At 40.7% G+C, this 24,065-nt stretch overlaps 1 protein-coding gene across 1 annotated transcript; it reads left to right on the plus strand.

Moving 5' to 3' along the window:
• The first annotated feature begins 330 nt into the window (after positions 1–330).
• gsk3ab (glycogen synthase kinase 3 alpha b) lies at positions 331–21,956 on the plus strand. Its single transcript, XM_033640778.2, has 11 exons — positions 331–446; positions 552–737; positions 7,174–7,361; positions 7,575–7,658; positions 9,348–9,458; positions 13,638–13,768; positions 14,049–14,253; positions 15,309–15,404; positions 17,373–17,559; positions 17,702–17,779; positions 19,151–21,956. Exons 2-11 carry the CDS (start codon positions 563–565, stop codon positions 19,216–19,218), a joined length of 1,323 nt encoding a protein of 440 aa, XP_033496669.1. The 5' UTR covers positions 331–446; positions 552–562; the 3' UTR covers positions 19,219–21,956.
• The last annotated feature ends 2,109 nt before the right edge of the window (positions 21,957–24,065 follow it).

Below are 24,065 nucleotides of genomic sequence, written 5' to 3' on the forward strand. Positions count from 1 at the left end.
AGTTATTTCCCAACCCGTTTTGATCCCTCTATTCCCGCCCCCTCTTATATTTATATTTTTATTTTAAATTCGGTAATTTTAAGTAAACTATTTTATGTGCTCTGGCGGAGGTTGGCCTGTTTCAAAATAACTTAGGCTAAGATACATTGTTACTTTGTTGGTTTAAAAAGCACCATTGTCCCCGTTAACGTTGTGTTAGCTATATGTTAATAACCCAACTTTAAAGCGACATTGAAGTATTAATTATTACATTTATAATTTTCGTCGTAAATTAATTCTATGTCATATTTCGGTAGTACTGTAGTTTGAACTCTATGACCCCAACAACTCATTTTCCCAGTACACCTTGCGAGCTTTACGTCGTTGTGCGTCAACTCCCCAGTCCCCCCACCATCACCGTTCTACAGAGGAAGAAAGGGGGAGACGGGCAACCTATACAGAACGCTGTAAGTGTAGTTTATATTTATATCGAAAATTAAAATATATACACAAATAGCTTACGTTTGTGCCGGTCTGGCTGCTAATAACGTCCAACCTTGCCTCGGCTTTAGTTCACACAAATATGAGCGGCAGCGGGCGGCCCAGGACCAGCTCATTCGCTGAGCCTCCCGGAGCTCCCGGATCCGCTGCAGCCGGTGCCGGATCAGCAGTAGCCGGTGGAAGCTCGACAGGAAAAACTGGGGCTTCACAAGCCAGTGGAAGCAGCTCGACGAGCTTTGGGAATTTGAAACTGCCTAGTGAGTATTATTTTGTATTTCTATCATGAGCCCATTTAACACGTTAATACAAAGACTCGGCTTGTGCGTTATTTTTAGATGAATGTGTCGGAGTGTACTTAGTGTCGATCATTGTCGCGGGGCTAACCTTAGCCAGCAGGCTTTTAGCTGGTTAGCTAACTTAGGTTAGCTGTCCAGCTAACGTTAGCTGTGTTTTTCATTAAAGATCCATTGCGATCAAGGGCTTTTACCACATAGCTAACATTATCGTTAGCTGCTGGCTGCAAGCTTGGAGCTAAGCCGGTGATATTTCGACGGTAAATTACGTTATGTAAATGTTTTCGGCAACATTACCTAACCAGTATTTTTGCACTGTAACCCAAGAACAGAGTTGGTGTTAGCCGCCGCTCCAGTATATTCGTCATTAATGTCAGATGTGGAAGCTAGCTACAGTAAGTTAGCTTGCTAACGTTTGGAAAGAGTAGGTTGAAATTATCTGGTTTAACTTTTTAGGCGTCGTCCCCGGTCTAGTCTGATCTTGCTCAAGACCAGGATCGCGTTAGTATACGTCTTGTGGTAGCCTGAAGATATGGAAAATAAAATTAGAAAATATCCCAAATTGCTGAATTGTAGATTCTTAATAGCCAGCAAATAGTGACTCATTCGCCCAGTCTCAGTACTCACCTGGATGCCTACACTTGAGCAGATATGAAACCATCTATGCACTGGTCTAAACAGCAGGTCCTGTACATAAATCCACCTAAGGTCATTTTCATAAAGAAAATGAGAGTTAAAGCATAGTATAGTTACAGTATATTGTATAGTACAGTCAAATTAGTACAGTGGAAACAGTGTGGTGAGCCTTTATTTGGCACATTGCCTGCTCAACCTTGCGGAAGAGAGGTTCTGAATTAATTACATTTCTGTACACCTTAGAGGAAGCTATCATTTCCATAAGCAGGTCCTCTACTTATACGCTGATTTTAAATATGCTAACTAGCTTCACTATATCAATGCCTCTACTGAAAACCCTGGTTTGCCAACAGCCAAGTCCCCACGAGTTGGTTTTGGTGGTGTGATGACAAGAACTTGCAGAATGCTCAGGGGTCATGTAGCTATGCAGCGGTAGCCGTTGGCTAAAGATCTGTAGGGTTGGACAGAGGTGTGGCGGAGGACAGATTGGGAAGAAGAAGAAAATAGCATCACAGCTCTTGTGTCAAATAGCATTTTCACAATGGGACAGAAACACAAGTTATTTTGGGGCCTTATAGAAAGTAATACTTATCAATAATTCATTTTTAGAGCAAAATGACAATGAATGGAAGTCAAAGATCAAAGGCGACTCAAGCTGCTCTGTAGTAAGTCTTTGCATGTTCATGCGGCCAATCAGCAGGTCTTCATCAGGTGATTTGGCTCATTCACAAGCTCACTTTTCCCCTTGTACTGTTTTCAGAATTAAGCGCTCTTCTTGTCTCAGAGGTCCTTGAACTTACTGAAACCCTCACAAAAGTGGTGTTTTAGCCAACATCGACACTAAGCTGGTTAAATCTGAAATTATCTCTCTATCTCACCTTTTGGCCAAACTAACCTGACTATTTTCACACCCAAAACTAAGCTCCCTGGAGAAGATAAATCCAAAAACCACAGGCTCTGATTTTTAATGTGCATTGGGGAAACTGAGCTTGAGGCAGGATGATGTCTGCCTGCTCAGACATGGTTACATGCTGTGTAGCAGCAATGTTAAGAAGGCTGCCTACTTTCTGCTGTCTGTACTCTCTCTGTGATTCTGCCAATGCTGCCAGTCACACAAGACAGATGTCATCATTAACCTCTATTTACTGCTGTCAGACAACTTGGCAGCATATAATAGTGATTTGATCAATGGCTTTAGTGCAGCAGTGAAGGAATAACTGTTGGTGATTAACAGGTAGCATTAACAAGCCACAACTGAATCACTACTCAATACCCATTCAGCTGTCTGACAACAGAAAGAGAAAAATATGGTAATAGTGACAACTAAATGGTGTCTTCAGCAATTTTAAAAGACACTAAGTCATCAGTGGGAACAAGAGGTTACAGACCAGCTGAGACTGACCGAAAATATTCAGCCATTTTGGTTTATCAGAGCCTTTAGGGATGATGCCAGTCATGTGAAGTGATTAAACTGGCAGAGTAAATATCAGTCCCAATTTCTTTCATAGGTCTTGGTATCATTTGAAATTATTTAAACTAATGTCAATGTAATACCCAAGTCTTATTGGCAGTATCTAAACTGTTCAATACCATATTTTGAAACACAAAAACTTTGCCTAAATAAGATACAGTCTGACATTGATTTAAACCAAAAATAGCCTGTTCAAATAATAAGAAGAATGTTAATCTTAGTGATCATTCCCCACTAGCTTTTATTGCTGTACATGATAGTTTCAGTTTAATTCAGTTTAGTTAGTCCCTTGTAATTCCAGTGTGTTTACACGTGAGAAACCATGTTAAAGTCACTGGTTTTCCACCACACACATGTGCAAATATATTGGCAGTTGCTGGTGCTGAGTTTGAAAATTTTAACATTTCGCCCATCCCTGTTACCCATGTTATTTTTAAAGTTGGCGTACTTACTCCTAAACACTGATTTGTGTCTTTCTACCGCTGGTTACCCAAGTGTCAAAATATTTGACTGGAATCTGAAGGTGTTTTCATGTTGTACATCCTTAAAATCCCAGTTGTCTCCATCTTGCCTGCAAACCGTGAGCTCACACTCAAACATATTATTAACGGCACAGTAAGTGGTCAAGAAAAGGGATGCAAAGATACTGATCTAGTGGTGCGGACCTTATTAAGGGTTAGTTTAGCATTAGCATTGGTTTGAAGTCAGACTTGACCAATCCAACTTAAATACATTTTCTTCATTAATGTTATTATGAAATCCATTGTGTGAGTGTGGGCCTCTGACTGAGAATTTAGTGCCACAGCATCTCTGGCCTGATGGTACTTTACATAAGATAGACCTCAATGAGTTCCACGCAGTGTTGTGTATAGATTTTTTATATAGGAAAAAGAGAGCACCATACTCGATCCTGTTGAGTTGAAGTATTGGAATCAGTTATGGGAGACTAATAGTTGGATCAGTGCATTGCAGGAGTGTCAACTTGAGACTGTGAGGCACCAACAAGAACAAATCAGTGTTGTCACAGTACTGGAATTATTAACTTTGATACAATACCTTGAAAAAATTTCCAAATTCAATACCATTTTTGATACCATGTGGAAAAATTGAAATTGAGGGCATGCAATTTAAATTTTTTTTTGAAATATAACAAGGCTATAACATGAGAGCGACAACTCTTCTTTTCTCGGTAAGCCGCAGAAAAAAAGCACAATAACTGTAGTTAACATTAACACTTAGAAAGAGCAAGAAAGCCCAGCTGGTACGAGCGTATCGACGCTTTGGAAAAACGGAAGCCATTTCAGATATTTAGAACCCATAAGTATCGACAAATCAATATTTTTGACAACACTAGTACATAAACTGCAAATTTAAAGATCATTAGAGGTATGTGTGTCATGTGATTCTGCTTGATGTTTGATCAATTGAAGCATCTTCTATTGTGAAGGAGGGGAATTGTGTGGATGTATGGATTTATCCAAATATCCAAACCATACTAGTGTAAATCCATCACCACACAACATCAGTCAAGGTGCCTTTTTAATAAACCTATAGGCCACTAATGGTAAGATATATTTTGTGAATTATCAGGCAATTGCTGATCATTTAATCAAGTTAAACGTGAGCTTGAGTTTTTACACTCACAAACAAGCTCCAAGCTAATTGCTTATTAGTGTGGGTGTGAGGAGAGTCACTCTACTCATCCCTTTTCTCTTACTCATCAGGCCTGTGTTGACGTTACAGAAACCAAAGCTATTCACTGACAGCTGGGCAAGAGTGCTCATCTTTGCATTCATTATTCAAGGGACTATCATGCCACAGCTGCTCCATATTTAATGTGCTCCCCTCTGACTTAACTTGTTTAAAAAAGAGAGTGAAAGTGATGCTAAAAGGAAATACAGAGGAACACTGTATTGTGTGGAGCTGGGAACAGGAATGTGCAGGAACCACAGCGACTGATCTCAAAAGCTGAATATTTCCTGCTGACCTGAGGGCAAGAGATCAGATCTAGGCCAATCATGTGGATACGCTATCGGCTGCTGTTTGCTGATAACCTTGAAAAAGTTTGGGCTGGAAAATTTCAAAAAATAGCAAAGTATACTGTTGTCTCTTCTCATCACTAATCAGTTGGAGATGGAAATCTAATTTTGAGTATATTTAGTCACGAATTGTTTTTCACACAGGCACAAACAGCAGTCGATGAAGCCAAATTACTATCTCAGTTTTTTTGTCAATCCACGAAAGAGACTAAAATGCTTCATTTTCTGACTCCATTTTGAGACTAAGAGACCAACTAGAGATCAGGAGGGGTCCTGTTGAGACAGGCGAAGTGAGCAAGCCCTGGAAATGGTAGCACTTTTGGGTGTGCTACTGTCCATGCAATTTTTATCACAGGCTCTGACAAGCCTTTTGGCAATGGGCCTCTTCTCTGCTGTTCTTTCCCTCCCAGTGTCATTGCTTCTGGTGCCGATTTGTCAAATCATTCTTGACCCAACACGGGCACAGGCGTAAAACACTGAGCAGCTACTTGACCCTAACTAGAGCTGTCAGTTACAGTTAGATGTTGAACATCCCATTTTGTCTGATTTTCACAAGGTCAAGCATTCTGACATAAATAATAATACACGTACCTGTGCTTTAGCTCTTAAAAAAAAGCATAATAGCAAATAATAATGCACCATTCAAAATGTATTTGAATGTAGAAGTTTAATGAATACCAACAGAACATCTATAGCATGTGACAAAATTCTACAAAATCCAACTATGTGCTTAACTAGCCCTTACACAGAGATTACATCAACCTGTCCCTGGGGTAAATCTATATTATTGAAATGGGGACATTGAGGTAATTGCAATTGCAGAGGTGCTGAGCTGGAACTGTGATTGAGACTGTAATGCTCATTTCGGATTGACACAGAACCGCAGGTTAAATCTGCAATCTGAACAGATCAACACACATCCCCCCCCCCCCCCCACCCCCACCCCCACCCCACCCCCACCCCAGCCTGCCTTTGAGACTTTTGTCCTGAAGTGGATTAAACGTGGGATGCAGGGACCAGCTCCAGGCACTACTTTTGGAACGAGAATTTAATTTTATGTCATTAGAGTTCAGGCAACATTTAGCCAACTTTCCATGAATAAGCCAGGGGCGGAGAAATTTGGCCGGCGGAGAAGACTAAAACTGATTTTATTGGTTCATTTATTTGGAAATTATACAAGTAATTTTGTGCTATAGCTGTTGCATGTTTAGAATACTGTTGTAGACTCTTGTCTCTATCTGTGACAACAAGGGGTTACTTTTTAGCCTCTTTACCACAGGACAAAAACCCACAAACATCTACCTTTCCTATCTGCATTCATTCCTAAGATACATGACTCTGTAGTAGTCACAGTAATTATGGTTCCAGCTTTGATTGGCAGTAATAGAAAAGTGACACCAGGGTGGATGTGCAAATTCTCACCCCTTTTCCAGCACCATACTGTGATGCACCGCCACGACAGTCGTCCGTCTTTGTCCAAGCAGTGCTCGAGCATTGTTCTGAATTAGTCAGCACACAGTTTGAAAGAGAGACTAAATAAGTAAGAGATATAAAAAAGAACCAATCACTGTAATATTTTCACTGGCCTCCATCCTGCCGTTTACTACCCCTGTTTTCCGGTGCGTGTGTGACACACTAGTAAAAAAAAAAAAACAATGCATACTCATCTGCTGTAAAGCTGTGTGCCCAGCTCTGGTATATTGGCAATGAAAAAAGGACTCTATCACATATGTTTAGCAAGTTTTCCCGCATTTAGACAACCTACATAAACACGCTGATCATGTTGGAAAAAGGATATTTGACCACAGTCTCATATAATTGGGTCTAACTGGGGTTGAACATGGGTCGAGTAGACCTCTATCATATGTGTGTCTCCAGCATGAAAAGGGCTTGGACTAGTTTCACCCAGGGGAGCAGCAGGAAAGTGCTGTGGGAAGCATTAGGAGCTCATTACCAGCCAGTGGAGTGTGTCTGGGGAGCCACCACATAGGTCACAACCATTTAGAGAAGGAGGGAGGGCTTGTTGATGTTTAACTTGTCTGTCGCAGGCACACTTAGGCTGAACTGGAGAGGGTCATGTAACTGTGCTTCTCACATGTTTAAATATCCCTTTATGCATTAAAAATATGGTTGTTCTTTATTATCATTTCCACTTTTTAAACAGTAGATATGTAACATTAGTGTGAAGTCACATTTCTTGACAGAGTTGTAGTCATTTCTTTCTAACAAGGCATGTTTGTACTCTCTCCCACAGGAGATAGTGGCAAGGTGACGACAGTGGTAGCCACACCTGGCCAGGGCCCCGATCGCCCGCAGGAAGTGTCCTATACAGACATAAAGGTTATAGGAAATGGCTCCTTTGGAGTGGTCTACCAGGCTCGCCTCATCGACAGCCAGGAGATGGTGGCGATTAAGAAAGTTCTCCAAGACAAGAGGTTTAAGGTATGTTTAGACAGGCCCACTCAGTCAGATAATTACAGTAAAGCTGTTAACTTTGCCTCTAAAATAAAGGATGAGGTGGCTTTTAGTAGATGCAAATGATGCTGTAGATTAGAATATGATGTTAAATGTCCTAAATTACAGACCTCACTTTTTTTTACAATTCACAATGTTTGCATTTCTCTTCCTTCTCCCTTTTCCCTTTCCTTATTGCAGAATAGGGAGCTGCAAATTATGAGAAAGTTGGACCACTGCAACATTGTGAGGCTACGTTACTTCTTCTACTCCAGTGGAGAGAAGGTGTGTATGCACTGACATTGCAGCAGGAATCAAGTTTCGAGATGATGTGCTCTGCCTCCACACCCAGCCATTTAATGGCGCATGCATCAAGGATGATTCATAGACATATTTCAGACAAGTTGATCCCGGTCTTTATTATCTCCGCCAGGGAGGTTTTGTTCTGTGCTCGGTTCGGCTTCTTTGTTCGTTAGCAGGTTTACTGGAAAAACTACTGGTCTGATTTTCTTGAAACTTGGAAGACCAATTCAATTTTGGATAGTTCACAAGTGACAAAACATATTCAGTTGTGGAAATAAAATGAAGCTATATCACAGTCCACATTCACAGGTACCAGTAATCCTCTGGGGTAGCCTACACATGTTGCTCCAACTTCACGCACAAAGCCGTAGTTGGCAAACACCCGGGGACAGTGATTTCATGGGAGAACCGGTACAATTGTAACACTGCCATGATTTTAACAACGCTTTTCCCAAACTAAGGTGTGGCTATGGAAACTTAAATACACACATATTATGCAACTAATTACACTCTTACTCATATCCAAATGTAAATTGTTTGAAATAAACTCCACCAGAGAGATTTAATTCAAATTTGACTCAAGTAGAAATGTTGTCCTTGTGAACGCTGTGACAGTTTTTCATGACAACCATTCTTGATAACAAGCTGCCATCTTCATGATGTTACTTCAGTCCAAGCATTTGGTATTCCTACATAATGTACATTATAAGTTGTGTTTTCTGGTTTTCACAAGTGTATTTAAAGTATGTGAAACAGTTCCAGTTCAGATGCACAGCTGAGATGTTGAAGTGTCAGCTGGGCAAACTATATTTTGACATAATTCTAACAATTTTGGAAATGCATCCAGATTTGCATATCATAGAAGACTGGACTATTGGCCTTGGCGGAGGTCTGTGCTCCTTGAGTGCCCTTCTAGTTGTGCATTTAATTCACACTCTTTACTTTCAAGCATGTTTGCTGAATTCCTCAGATTATTATTGTGGTTTGCTTTTGTATTAAATGTGTCTGCATCTGAGAAAACTTGAGCTGTATCAGCTTTTGATCCATAACCTCTGAACTGTACACTGCAGAAACACAATGTTTGTGTCCGAGGATTCCTCAGATCAAGGTGCATTTTTATATGTAAGCAATGTGCAACAGCGCGCACTACATTTTGTCATCGTCTTCTAACTCAGCCGCTGTAAAAAGCAGACATTTGTGCATCCTATTTTATAGCAAAAGATGTGATAGTTTATGAATGAAGCATTACATTGGTGTCAGAAAGCCTGAATATCCTCCCCAGTATTTGAGTCAGATATTGTTCACACTTCATTTTACCCCAGAATATTTACTGACTGGGCTCACACTCATCATGATAGATGTGGTTTCATTTTTTACTGAAAATGACCAAATGTTGTCAGTGAGCTGCAGCAGCAGTAATTGTTTACTTAATCATTGTTTGCAGCAAATATTCATTAAAGATAATAAGTCCAGAGCAACAGATGAATGTTTCATATTGTCCTTTTAAAAGCAATTTTCAATCATACAGCTAATCACTGCATACAGACACAATAATTATTTTTTGTTTACTTACTCTCCCAATTTACAACAGAACATTTTATTAGATTGGTTGGTTTCATACCATAGTTCACTTTTCGCTCTTATTGATAAAGTTTTTTTCCTCTTTTCCAGAAAGATGAGGTGTATTTGAATCTGGTGCTGGACTACGTCCCCGAGACAGTGTACAGGGTGGCTCGGCATTTCAACAAGGCCAAGACCACCATCCCTATCATCTATGTTAAGGTGGGTACACACAAAACATGTGCATACACACAGCTGAGTGTATATGTGGGCATTTCACCCTAGAGGCAAAGTTTATTCAAGTCAATAATTCAGAGATGACGTACTACTTTGGTATGAGAAGTCCACGACAGAGATTTCGTAAATTGAATTTTTCCCGTCATTGACTGAACATGTGAAGGCTGTCCATCATTTTGACAGATTAGAACAGTAAGGCTGTTCAACTGTAACTTACAGTAATTCACACCCCTGTCCAATTGGTATCCATTGCTACATACCATTGTAAAATGTCACAGCGGCTGACTGCTGACATAACTGCAGTTACTTTGCACGGTTCGTGTCTCTGTTCATCTTTTCTCGCCATGGCTCTATAAACACGGGTGTAGTGCTACGGAGCACAGCACAACATTTTTTAAGCACTTGAAGATCCAGTCATCACTAAAGCCTGTGTCCTGCAAGAGACAACAAAATCAGATGGAACGAGCAAAGTTATCATATTGATATTTAAGGTGTGTTGCATTACATAACATGCAAGAAAACACTCCACTTCAAAAGTTGCCGGTAGCTGCCAGCATTCGGCACAGCGAATTAATTTTTTCTCAGTCTGTAGCTATCTAACTGTTAATCAGCAAAGATGACAAAACAGCAAAACCTCCCTTCATTTTATAGTTATATTTGACTAATATAGGTCTATGTAAACTTGACGCTGTAGGAACAGTGGTTACATAACCGTCAAAATGAGCCACGACTTAAGTATGCACATGCATGCCTGCTTGTCATAGGTGTGATGCGGTACTTAAACAAATGGTACTACACCCTAAAATATGTGTACTCTATAAGTTACACAATTAAAATGAATGAATGAAAATTAAATTCAGCTAACTATGTCTTATTATTATTATTTAAAGATGAAACTGAAATGACGGGTAATAAGAGATTATGATGACATTTTTTACGACCTTGTCCGTCAAAATAATGGACAAAGAAAAACCTCTGGTCCACAAGGCTTGCTGATATGTTTTCAACTCTGTTTGTTCATCCTAAAAAAAGGACAGAATATAAATTAAGTGGACATTCTCTGGGTTCATTTGACCAGTGATTTGGGATTAATGTATCTAAAATGCATTTTAGTTGTAACTCATAATACTGCATTCATTCGTTTTGGGAACCCCTGACATCTAGACTGCTGAACATGCAGCTTTGTAGGAACCACACAGAAGACAAATACATTACGATCTGTTTGAAAGGCAGCTGCTTCATAAGTTAGAGATCTGTGCTCTTGGTGATTTGATGGTTTAAAGTATACTATTAACTGTAAATATTTAATCCTTAAAAGATGAGACTCAAAGTCACAATCTGCAACTCCGACATGCCATAGCTGATATATCCACTTAGACTAATGGGTTACATTTGCACTTTTTGCATTCACGATGAGTCACCACTCTCCATGCTTGGTCATTATCCCTCTCTGGGATTGGATTTAAATATTTCATCCTAGTCTCTTTGAATTGAGGTTCATCAATTATTGAGTGATTTTTAACGAAATTCAGTGGAAAATAAAATGTTGTTCAGTAATCGCCTGTAGACGCAACAACCAGCCAAGTATTTCTCTGTGTTTCACAGACGGCTCACTGTTTAAGGATTATGAGAGCAGAAAGGGAAGGATGGACCCATGGGAATTAATCTGTTTGCAATACACTTGGTTCCGTGTCTAAAAGGGTGCTCATTTTAGAGAGGGTATTTGTGTGTTTACTGTGTCTGTAGCAGCAGAGAGGACATTATAGCTGTCTCATGGCCCATTTCCCTTCCTCAGCCTGCTGCTCCCCTGTGGCTTTGAGACGCATACTGATCCCTCTCTTTCTCTCTCCTCTGTCATCCCTCCGTCCTCCAGCGACACACTTCCATCACAGCGTTTCTGGGGGTCTTCTCCCCCCCTCTCCCTGTCCCCTGGGTCTTCCTCACCCCTCTCCTCCTCTTCTCCCTCTGCCCCCCTTTTTTAAACATCATCTCTCATCCCTCAGTCATCTTGTCTGTACTCATTTAGTAATCTGTGGCCAGCCTGCTGTCACTTCATCATGCGGGTAATAATGATGATAATGGTGATGATGACAGTGATTTTTCATATTAAGATGCTTACCGTCTGCATTCCACAGACACATCAAATGGATGTGAACTCACTGTGTGAGCAATTTTGATTTGAGAATGACTTCATTGACCTAGAATGTGTAGACAAATGTCAAACAGGGGTTGAATGAGGATAGTTGTGCGTATTCAGGGGGAATTTTTCACCCGTGTTATTTTGTTGTAGAAACATGCCACTGCGGGCGGCATCAGACACCACGCAGCTGCTTCTTACAACACGCACCTACACAGTGCACCCAAAAACACAACCAGGACACATACTGAAGTGACTGGCATATGACGAAAATAAATACAGACACACACACACACATGCTCCTGTCTTTCCAAAAGCAATTACATTACCTTGTGATAAGTACAAGAGCCAGATGGTGTAGTACAGTTACACAGCTGCAGTCAGCTATACTCAAGACCTATAGTCTTGGCTTGTGATCCCTCAAAAGTGGCAGCTTGCAGCCCCTCATCGCAGTCTGTGAAGGCTGCCCACTTAAAGTTGAAGATTCAAATCATCATGTCAATGTGTTTGTTTGTTTGTTTTTCTGTCTGTTAGTGTGCAGTGTACGTCTGGGGATATCTGAGTCTACATCTGGGGTCCCAGGTGTAGCTATATAGTGAGCGCTCCTTGTTTTCACACTGCTGCCCAAGGAAGAGAGTCTTTGTTTGGTCCGAGATAACGTTATCTTCTGCCTTCTGTTTAGAAGTGGTGAATGTTAAGCTCACAGCAACTTAATACGATACAGTCTCTGGCTTTTGTCTGATATCTAGTGTCAGCAAAAAATGTTGCACATTTCCGATCCGTCGTTACCATAGTTAGCACACATTAGCCCAGGAGGCTAACTCAGCTTGTTTACTATATTACGTCAACGTCGCTGTCACCCTGAACATCCCACCGAAACCTGTTCAAACTCTCAAAGCCTATATGGAGAAAAAGGAACGAATATTTGTATTGAACAGCCTTATCTGATTTGACTGACATCATTTTGAGTTGGGTGCAGCCCTACAGCCCATGTGTGTCTACAAAATGTGAGTGGTTACAATTTCCACAAGAAATTAGCAACAATTAAAGATAAGTCTGAAAAATAAATTGCATATATTTTTGCAGCAGAACAATATCTTTCCATCTTTCCTGTGCCATAATTGTCCTACAATCCCTCAGATTTATCTTGTGGCCTCGTGGAGGAGGTTAGGTCGGTTAGGAACCACTGCTTTAGCTGACTCAAGCTTAGCTCAGGTCAGCTGAGGTCACATAAGACTATCAGCCTAAACGGCAATGAAATTGTAATTCATAGTATCCAAATTTATACAACGTAATTCATTGACAGGCTATCTGCAGGTCTTGAAAAGTCTTTAAAAACCTTGAATTCAGTTTCCTAAAAAAGTCTTAAATTAATTTGCAAAAGTCTGACAGTTTCTCTTGCCCTCATGTAGGCAGTAATGAAAGTTACAAATGTTTTTGTGTCTGATTGCAGCCTTTGTTAAGGTTGTTACACATCTGTAAACTAAAAGTGGGATTTTTGCGACAGTGGCTTGTACTTGCAGGATGTTGCCCAGTCCGTTTCGTGGATTACAGTAGATGGGGAGCTCATCATCTCGTAATGAGCAAGTGTTAATTTTATGAAAACGTAAATGAATTTAATAGAATTAATCTTGTTGAATTGGTTGAGCCATCCATTCATACATTTTCTGCAGCTTATCTTGGTCCAGACTGCATTCATTTTATTTTATTAGGAATTGTTGTTCACTGCTGGGAAGTAGTGAGAAATGTGCTAACTCAAGGCCAAATTGTCCGTCATCATACTTTTGTAGGTTGGCCACTCTGTTCGTGAAAGAGGTATTAAAGTGTATTTTGTGTGGTATTAAAATGTCTTGAATGTAATTTTGTGAACACTGCAGGAACCTTGACTGAACATTGGCACATGACAATAGTGAACTTGAATGTCCTCACATGCTTTTGTGCTTTTCTTCTTGGAATATTTGTACGGTTCTGTCTGAGTTATTAAACATTGTCGGGCATCATGCCAACCCTCTCTGTCCCCCCCTCAGGTGTACATGTACCAGCTGTTCCGCAGTCTGGCTTATATCCATTCCCAGGGCGTGTGTCACAGAGACATCAAGCCCCAGAACCTCCTGGTGGACCCAGAGACGGCCATCCTCAAACTCTGTGACTTTGGCAGGTCAGTACCAGACTCTGCCTCTGGACGTGTCTGTCTGTCTCTATCATTCTTCTCATTGTTGTGACTGTCTGTGTCTCAGCATGCATGTTGAGTTGGCTGTCTGTTTGTGTAGCCGTCTCTTCCTCAGTCTTGACTTTCCCTATGTTGATCTTTCATATGTCTTTCTTACCTCTCCGTCTTGGTTGCTTACATGGTTTTGTGAACGCAAACACTTAAAGGTTCACATTGACTGACATTTCCCTCCTGAACTGTCTTTTTCTGCTTCGTCTCGCTCTTCCAGTGCAAAGCAGCTAGTTCGAGGGGAGCCAAATGTGTCCTATATCTGCTCACGGTACTATCGTGCCCCAGAGCTCATCTTTGGTGCCACCGACTACACGTCCAACATTGACATCTGGTCGGCCGGCTGTGTGCTGGCTGAGCTGCTGCTGGGCCAGCCCATATTCCCTGGGGACAGTGGTGTTGACCAGCTAGTAGAGATCATCAAGGTACAGTAGGGATACCACAAACAGTGGCAGGCAGCCAACTGATTGCACAAGCTGCTAGATGAAAGGAGACACGGTGTAAAGTTTGGAAATGAAACTACTGTCAGTGCTGGCTTTAGGTACCAAGAAACTGTTTTACATTTGTAAGAACTTTGGAAAAGAAAACTTCCAGTGACGCAACATTTATTTAAACATACAGGTATTATTAAATAGGGAACAAGTTATCCAGAAGGACGATGTAAGCTTTACACCTAATACAACAAATGACATTTGTGTTACCTATAACCAGGCCCTGTCAGGTTTTGGTGTAATTTAGGGGCATGCTGCTCTTTTAAGGACACACATACACTGCAAATGTGTTTTTATGCACGTCTAAACAGTGCTGCGAGCTGATCATCTTGAACGCTCCTAGTTTTAAATCATTCTTTACGGTGCAGAACATAAGCTGATCTGTGAAAATACCACTTCCTGCTGGTCTGATGCTAGTTACCGTGATGCTAATGTGTAGCTGAGGGTTATGAGTTGTGCCCATACTTTTGAAGGTAATAATAAACACAGAGCAGAGGCCACATAGTCTGAACCAAGATGGCAAACTCTTTACTGCCTCCCACACTATCAATGGCAGCACAGTACAGGTTCACTCCTCCTCTTCTTACCTCTTACAATACAAGCCCTAGACATACGCACTGCAATACTGCTTACTGAGGATGTAGTGATGAGTTGTTCAGTATATTAAAATCATTTTGCTTCAAATTTTGCTCTGGCCTCTTATTTAAAGTTTCTATTCAACAAAATACTCCATTATCTCAATGAAATGTACTGAAACAAATATATATGTGACACAAAAGAAAGTATTTTTTTATTTTTTAGCTGGTAAAAACATGCTTGGCTGACCAGTCGAAAAGTTACCTTTAGGCACTGCCTATAACAAAGTATATTTGTGTTAATACCCGCACTGACAATCCGTCCTCCACATTGTGTGTACAGGCATGCAAGAAGACATACCGATGATTGTGATTAATATTAATGAAAATTAATTTTTCATTCTTGTTTAACAGGTCCTGGGGACACCGACAAGGGAGCAGATCCGGGAGATGAATCCTAACTACACAGAGTTCAAATTCCCTCAGATCAAAGCACACCCTTGGACAAAGGTATGTTTCCACCACTGGAGAATATTAATAGTCCTGGATAGCTGTTATCCAAATATCAGTGTGAAGTTTTAGTGTTTGTATCTTTTGAAATGGCATTTTTGCTCTTAATGGGGCTGGGTTTCATCTTAAAAATTATGCTAACACTACCCTTTTAAGCGATACTGATACCATGAGAGTACTTCATTTGATACCCATAATACGGAGTAGCGTGTAGTACAGCCATACCAAAGAACATTTTGGTGGCATCTCGGCACACTCAACTGCCAACTCTGTCAATACACCATGCTCGACTTGACCACACTACAGACTGTATAGTTTGTAGCTGCTGCTGCTGCTGGAGTGTGAGCTCCTGGGACAGTTGTGAAAGTTCACCCAGTTGCACACACATAGTGACAGGGCTAACTGTTGGCATCACATTGCTAACATTACCTAACGGTTAACAACAGGTTTAACGACAGCAGAGTAGTTTCTGTGTCTCTGTGAGTTTGTTGGGATTGTTTAATGGCTCAGTGTTGGATGTTAGCTCCTGCTAACCAGGCAGATGTTGAACTGACTGTGAGCTCAGAGGAAAGCAGCTCCAGAGACAGCAGAAACAAAAAGTTTGCTGATCCAGCAGGGAGTCAGGACAGTCTGGGATCAGACCTCCGGCACAAAAAAGATCTAACGCAGGTATAATTTGACTGAAGACGTTTCGATTCTGCTTGCACTGGTGTGACGGTGGGAATGTAAGGTGCTGTCTCATTCCTGCTGTGGATCCCTGCGATACACCATTCAGAGGCGGCTACAGTGCAGCTCTGCCCGTTTCCTGAAGCACAACCACGCAACCATCTTGTTAGGGTCAGGATGTGTGGCCAGTTGAATCATTCCACAACCAGAAACCATGGATTACCAGAACCATGTGGAATCATGGGCAGTTATAAAGTAGTAGCCAACAATATTAGAAGATGCAAAAAAGGTCTAAACTACAGCGCACAAGTTAAAGGAGCTGATGGGATCACATTTCTCTGGAGATGTACCTTATTTCAGTGGAATCATTAAACGTATAAAGTGCCAATACCCAGCCCTATTTTGGAAAAGGGAAAGTATCAAAATAAGAAACTAGAATTTGATGATTTATGACAATATAAGTAGATTTTTTGTTTTCATTAGCTCGCTAGACTTTGAAGTCTTGTCAGGCCAAGCTCGTGGACATTTATAACAAGCAGATCCTTAGAAGCACTATTGCTATATTTGACTGCCGGGACCATCTACTCCTGAAGGAGTTTAAGCTTTTGCCATCAGGATGTTGTTTCAGGGCACCCGTTAGGAGGACTAAAAGATTCCTTGTCTCCTTCATCCCAAACGCTATTGATATGCTTAATGGCAAACAGCACTCATGCTTCATTGCCTGCACTTCCCTTGCACTCTTATACATGTGTACTTGTATGAATTTCCATTTCCCCACTCTAGCTCGCTGATTTATTGTGTTGATGTGTCGTTTTCTTTTATATTCTGTTTTTATGGGAACCCTGCAAAATAAACTTCACCTAGTGGGACGATAAAGATAATCTTGAACCTTGAATGTAGTTTTAAAGTCACCGACGCTGCCGCTCAGTATTTGTTATTGTAGCTTTAAAATAGAGAAAATGAATAACAACATGACAGTCGATATAGCACGTTGTTGCTAAATAGCATCATAAGGTTTATTTATTGTCCCAGACTGAATAACCAGACTTTGAAGCTGATGTTGTTGATTGGTCTGTTCTGTCTGAAGAGGTGTATAACTCAGGGCACTACAGTAAAATCAGTTTCTGTGGTTGCTATGGTCACATGGCGAGCCACAGCGGCAAGATGGAAGACATCATAAACTCAAAATATAGCAGCAAAGAGCTGCCCTCCCTCTCCTTACCGCTGCCACTCGCTGTCTGAAAGCACCTTAAGTCTTGTATTTACATAAACCCAAATTTTAAAATGTCTCCCCTGTGTCAGGTGTTTAAGCCTCGTACCCCACCAGAGGCCATCGCCCTCTGCTCCCGACTGCTGGAATACACGCCGGTGACTAGGCTGTCTCCCTTGGAGGCGTGTGCGCACGCCTTCTTCGATGAGCTGCGCCAGCCCAACACCCGCCTGCCCAGCGGACGAGAACTGCCGCTCCTCTTCAACTTCAGTCCCGTTGGTCAGTTTACCTCAGTGTCATTCTGCATTTCCCTTTATCTCCTGCATGTTTGACCTCTGATGACCTTCACTCAGTGTCACTGCAGCCATAGTATGTACCGGTACGTGCCATTAAAATTGGTTTACCTTGTCTCCCCCCTCAGAGCTGTCTATCCAGCCCCAGTTGAACTCCACACTCATTCCTCCTCACGCTCGTGCACAGACATCGCCTGCCTCACATGGTATGTAACACAAAATGAAGCTCCTTTTGATGCTGTCTTTTTCATTGATGGACCATATCGCATTTGGGTTTTATTTGTTCATTTATTCATGTTTTCAATGACCGTTTTTCTTTCCTTTCTTTCTTTTATTATTTTTCAGTTTTATGTTATTTTATTTTTTATCTTGTGATGAGACAGTAGGAACGAACTGTATGTCCAAAATACTGTGCAAATTTAAAAAAGGGCACTAATGGAAAACACAGGTGCAAAACATATCATAGTAAGCAAAAGTTTCAAATAACTTTTAAACCAGCAAGAACATTATTCTTCCACATGTGTAGGTAACAATAGTCCTGTCATAACAGTCACATGTTTCATTGTCAACATCCCGTAGACTTTCATTGTGGCTTTTGCCTTTCTGTTTTCTGTTAATGTGTCGGGTGGGCGATATGACCCTAAAATAATATCCCGATATTTCAGGGCATTTTTGCGATAACAATATTTGTGACAATATGACAAATTAGTAAAAAAAAAAAAAAAAAAACAATTATTAATTTGAGAACATAGAATTGCAAAATAAGTGATCTAGTTTTACAGTTTGCCTTCAAATATTCAGTAAAAACTTAACAAAAAATGATCTAATTTCTTTAGTTTGTAATTAACAACAGTAACTTAAAGTGAGATTCAGATGCTATATACAATATTTATAGTGCAACAAAATACAATCTACCACAAATTACACATTTAAACAGCTCCCAAATTCAAAAAATGTACCCTGGGATCTTTAAATATAAATTAACCGGCGATTTCCTTCTGTTGTAGCAAAATTTTGCTTTTAGCCATGCTTCTTGGTGCTGTGGGTAACAGTATGACATCATTATGTCAACAAGTCTAACTATTGCCAGTGTCACGATATGAATTTTTCATATGATAATAAAAATTATACCATTATCATGGGGAACAAGATGATATGGCCCTATTAATGTGCTTGAGTTTGTTTTGGATGTGCAGTTCGTTCAACGTGTCTCAGCCACCTTACTAGTGAATTTGTAAAATAAGTAAAAGTAACATTTTGTCCAGTAATATTTAAAAAGTAGAGTGGAAGTTTCTTTTGCCCACATGGTGCATTTCTAGCCTGTATGACCCTGACAAAAAACTAATCTTTATCTCAGTCTCAACTTAAACGATGAACCATTTAAAATCCATCCCAAGAGTAGCCTTTGCCCAGACTTTAAAATGTTTTACACTTTTATGTGTCTAAACGACATTAATATTTATTTTTAGACACATGATAATCACTTGATATCCCAAACTATCTACCAAGCTAGTGAGTTCTTTCTGCAAGATTAACCTTGTGTTGGTGACACGTGTGTTCCCTCTCTCCTCCTGCAGAGGGCAGTGTGTCAGACAGTACCGCCCAGCCCAGCTCAGCACCTGGATCCATCAACAACAGCACCTGAGCATCCATCCCTCTGTCATCCTTTCTTTTTGTTGTCCCCATTTTCCTTTTTCTCTCCTCTGCTCTTCTCCCTCTCAAACTTCCTCCCGGCTCCAAACCCTTAAAATAGAAGAGAAGTAACTGTACACACCCACATAAACACTCAGCGTTGCTATGTTCCCTGAATTTTAACCATTTCATATAGAGAGCGATTTCTGTGGCTGCTAGCTTCAGGAAGCTGCGGGGTTGTTTTAAGGATATTTAGGCGGCCATGCTTGGGCTTAATATAAGCTGCAGTTCTAAGTCCGTGCTGGCCCTCATCTGGCCCGTTGGGAGTAAAGAAGCATTGGTTGGGATGTTTGGGAGATGAGGAGGGGGGCTGTATATGTTATGTGGATTTTCTGTATTATAATCTACAGTTGACTTTTATCCCTTTTTATGTTCATTTTATTTGCAATAGCGTATTTTATGTGTGGCCGTGGTGCCATTGAATGGGGTCCTGATTGGCTACGGAGTTGAGAATGAGGGCCGTGTGTAAGGCCTGACTAATATTGACAATCAACCTTAGTGGGGTCAAAAATGGGACACTTGTACTGTACATGTTTGATCGTACAACCCACTGTGTAGATGAGTGGCTTCTCTGTCACTCCATACCCTGAACTTTACTCAAGTATTGTCAGGTTGCCCGATCCGATGGTGTGGAATTTTTTTAAATCTCCCAGTTTGATACCAAACAAAACGATTTTGGCTCATTTTAGATAAGAGGTGGTTTTAAATTTTATTACAAAGGAGGGCACCACAGCCTGTCTTTAAAGTTTCTTTCTGAATATCGACTGCCTTTTATGTGAATGAGAGGGAGCAGAGTGCACTTCTTCAGTCTCTTCAGTATAAGCTTATGTCATTGGTTAAGCTGGAAACCAAGCGTTTCATGTTATAGCACATCTCCAAAGGGAGCAGAGAGGAAGCAAAGGGGACGAGTTACATGTACTGTCCAGCTGTTGCATCTCATATAGAAGCCTCAGTGATGTCTCACATGTCATAAACACAGTTGCCTCGCACTGTAGGGTGAAAATCACCTCATTAATTATGTCACCTTACGGTGTTGAGGTTCTTATCGACTTGATTATGTTTGAAGAATCAGGTGCACAGGGTTCAGAGAGACTACTGGCCGCTTCTGCTGCTCACTCGGTTCGTCATTATCATTTCAGCTTGTAGACACAGTTATTGTTTGTGCAGGAGGACGACTCTGAATGAATTTGGTTTGTCTTAAGGATTTGTTGAAACCCTCTTTGGTCCTTCCCAAACAGCCTGCCTGTGTGACGCTCATATCATGTTCTTCTTGTGGCTCTGGGAACTGATCGTGAATGATTTACTCAGCCTCAACAGTCCACTGGCGGCATGAACCAGTTTTCTTCCACAACACAAACGTGCATGTTCAGCCCAAGTTGACCACGCTATATTACTTCCTCTAATCTCAGTAATAACCAGACCAGAGAGGAACGCTCAGACCCCTGAAACCCAACAGCTTTTGGAGCCTCCCTTTCATTCCTCTTCGTCCTCCTCCCTCTGCCTTCTGCTTCCCTCTTTCCTCCTTTTTTCACTGCTAAACTGTAAATATCAAGTACCTTTTATTTTATTTTATTTTGTTATTTTTGTTATTATTGTTATTATATTGTTGTTCTTGTAATTTTTTTTCTCTAGTAGACCGGCGCAGCAGCGGCCGGACTGTTTATCCTCAGTCGCAGTCTGTAAATACGATTTCATTTCAGTCCCTGGTTCAGGAGGGGAAAAACAGAACAAAATGTTTCATTTTTATTCTCTCTCCCTCCATTTCTTTCTTTACGACTTTCCCTTTTCCCCCATAAATGTTGTCATTACTGTTTTATTTATTGTATTGTGTCTTTTTTGGGGGGGTGGGGTGGGGGACTTTTCTTTTTCCACTGGGGTGGTACAGTCAAGGGATTAAGTTTTGGGTTTTTTTTGGTTTTTTTTGTTTTTTAAATATTCCAAATTTTAGTCAAGCAATGTCACATGTAAACGATTTTCACATCCAAGATACTGTACTAAGATCCAGACGTTGGTGTGTGCTTTCCAATCAGTGGTCTTGTGTGTATGCAGGTGCACATGTTAGCCAACAGGTGGAACTCCAGTTTTCCATTTAACTTCAATGTGAAGGGAATGTTACAAGCCTCTGGATCTGTGGGGTCGTAGTGTCGGGAGAGAGTACGGATCACCCTCTGTGTGTGTGTGTGAGTGAGTGTGTGAGTGTGTCTGGAGGAAATAATGAATCTGTCCATTGACATGCATCATCTCCTGTGTCCGACCGTCTCCTGTTTTTGCTTACTGTGTGTCGTATGAGTGTGACAGGTCCGTCCTGTCAGTACGGTGTGTATGCTTCTCAGATACTTGGTGAGTTTCTTGAGCACAGTTGCAGGGAATGTATGTGTGTGTGTATGTGTGTGTGCTGGTAGACCGTGGACATCATCCTCAGTACTCCTGACTTTTTTCCTAAATGAAGAGCTGACTAAATGTGCTATTTTAATGTTTAATTTTTTTTTCCACCTTCTGATCTGTCACACTTTGTTTTTAATTTGCCGTGACCTCGCTCTTTTATCACCCTTGTCTGGGGGGTAAAATGTCATTGTTGGGAACAGAACGGTTGGATAAAGGAGATGATGAAGAGAGAGGGATGGAGGGAGAGAGACGGTTTTTGTTTGTTGGTATAAATAATTAAACTCATTAATAAAGTGATGAAACTGTTCCTGTGTCACATTCGTGATTGAGTTATACCTGAATTAGTGAGCCGTGTTTACTCAAGCACAGCAGGGAAGTCATAATGACATTAAAACAGCATGTTTATTTATTAACCTGTGTACACAGAGAAAATGCTTTGTTTATACGGCGATGTGTTCAGTCAAATTACCACACAGCATGTCTACGGCCAAAAAGTGATCCAGTAGAGATGGAATTTCCATACCAAAAATGACAACTGATTATGTGTTTGAGTCCGAAACAACATAGATTTTTAGCTTTTTCCTATTCTGCCAATCTCTAGTTTCTCAAGTACCTCTGAGTGTTTTAAGATCCTTTGCAGAGCCCAAATAGAAGTACAACAATGCAATAAAAAATCCATAACTAATTTAAGTCCTGCATTTACTAGTTAGTACAATTGCAGAGGTATTATTAGCAAAATGTACTTAGAGGACCACTTCAGCTATTTGTAAACCAATTAGCCGTGCCGTGTTACCTTGAATTCATGAAGAAAACTTTGTTTCTCTCGCATGCCTCTGCGGACATATTAGTTTATGATCGATTGGGGACCACTTTAGCAACAACGTAGTTGCAGTTCACCGCGGAAGCATGCAAAGAAAGAAAAGTTTTCTTCACAAATTAAGGTAACACAGTGTGACTCACTGATTTACGAGTGGTAATTTTGTGGCTGAAGTATTCCTTTAATAGAAGACAAGCAGCTGCTTCACAGGTCTGGCCACAGTCCAGAAGAAAAACAGGTGCAGATATTTTATCCAGGTTCTCAACAACACTTCACAGGCAAATATTGTCCTTTCACTTCACTACATTTATTTGACAGCTTTAGTTACTTTTTAGAATTAGAGTTTAGAAACTTATAATCTTAAAAACTATAGTGCATCATGATAAAGTGAATGAAACTAATCAAAAATATATAAAATAATTCTTTTTAATTTGCTCCACCCTAAACCACATATGAAATTGAAATTCTGTATGTATGTCAATGCTACAGAAATACACTGCATTGTCATGCATGTTAACTGGTGACTCTAAATTGTCCGTAGGTGTGAGTGTGAGTGTGAATGGTTGTCTGTCTCTATGTGTCAGCCCTGTGATAGTCTGGCGACCTGTCCAGGGTGTACCCCGCCCCCAGTGTCGGCTAGGATAGGTTCCAGCCCCCCCACGACCCCCAACAGGATACGCAGTTATGGAAAATGAGTGAATGAATGATTAAAACCTACAGTGCATCATTATCAAGTGAATAATAAAAATAAAATGTGAAATAATGCTGCATAATGAGCACTTATACTTTTGATATTTTACCTACATTTAGCTGAGATCGCATCTGTAGTTTAACCATGTAACATTTTGAATGCATGACTTGTAACTTGGAGTGTGGTAGTGGTGCTTTTACCTCAGTAAAGGAGGAGTACTTCTACCACGACTGCAGAATACAGTAATAAGGAAATGTGCTAATACAGTGAAGATGCATGTAGAGGATTTTGTTGTGTAATCCTGGCTTATACAACTGATTCTTCTCATGCTGTTGATGCTATCCGTTATCAGCCATGCTATTGCCATTACACAGAAGATTCAGACTCCCAACAGGTTGAGGAGCTCTTTTGTTTCTCAGTCTGTCACACTATTACATCAGAGTATGTACCTGTACCTGGGTCCAGCGCTTAACATAATAGGAATGATTAATTTGTCACTGCATCCACTTCCCACAGTGTCTGATGTGATTTGTAACATGGTTTTGCTGTTTGGATAAATGTTCTGTATTTATGTGCATGTATGTGAAACACTTGACGTCCTGAGACATAAGACAAATTTCAGAGTTTGAGGTGAAAGTGAAGTGAAATGCATCAGCATGGAGAGCAGTGTGCTGAGGATAAGAACACTTGTTGAGTCTGCGTTGAGCTCAGGTGTTGAGACTAACAAATCAACACTGCTGTTTCACTTGCGGGTGTTTTCTAAGGCCTGTTTCCCCTCTGCATAATAATGTTGCTAACTAAATGTTCTGAATATGAAAACTCACAGTTGCTTATCAGGTGTGAGTCGCAGGATTTGCATCAGCGCTGAATGAAACCTTTTCATGGAGGGATTAATTAAATGATGTTC

The sequence above is a fragment of the Epinephelus lanceolatus genome, chromosome 10 (genome assembly GCF_041903045.1).
Source record: "Epinephelus lanceolatus isolate andai-2023 chromosome 10, ASM4190304v1, whole genome shotgun sequence".
Classification (NCBI taxonomy): Eukaryota; Metazoa; Chordata; class Actinopteri; order Perciformes; family Serranidae; genus Epinephelus; species Epinephelus lanceolatus.

Excerpts from the sequence above, each read along its gene's own strand:
- gsk3ab (XM_033640778.2), top strand. The coding sequence starts at position 563 with ATGAGCGGCAGCGGGCGGCCCAGGACCAGCTCATTCGCTGAGCCTCCC. Across the intron at positions 738-7,173 it reads TGGGAATTTGAAACTGCCTA|GAGATAGTGGCAAGGTGACG; the intron begins GTGAGTATTATT and ends TCTCTCCCACAG. Across the intron at positions 15,405-17,372 it reads AAGCACACCCTTGGACAAAG|GTGTTTAAGCCTCGTACCCC; the intron begins GTATGTTTCCAC and ends CCCCTGTGTCAG.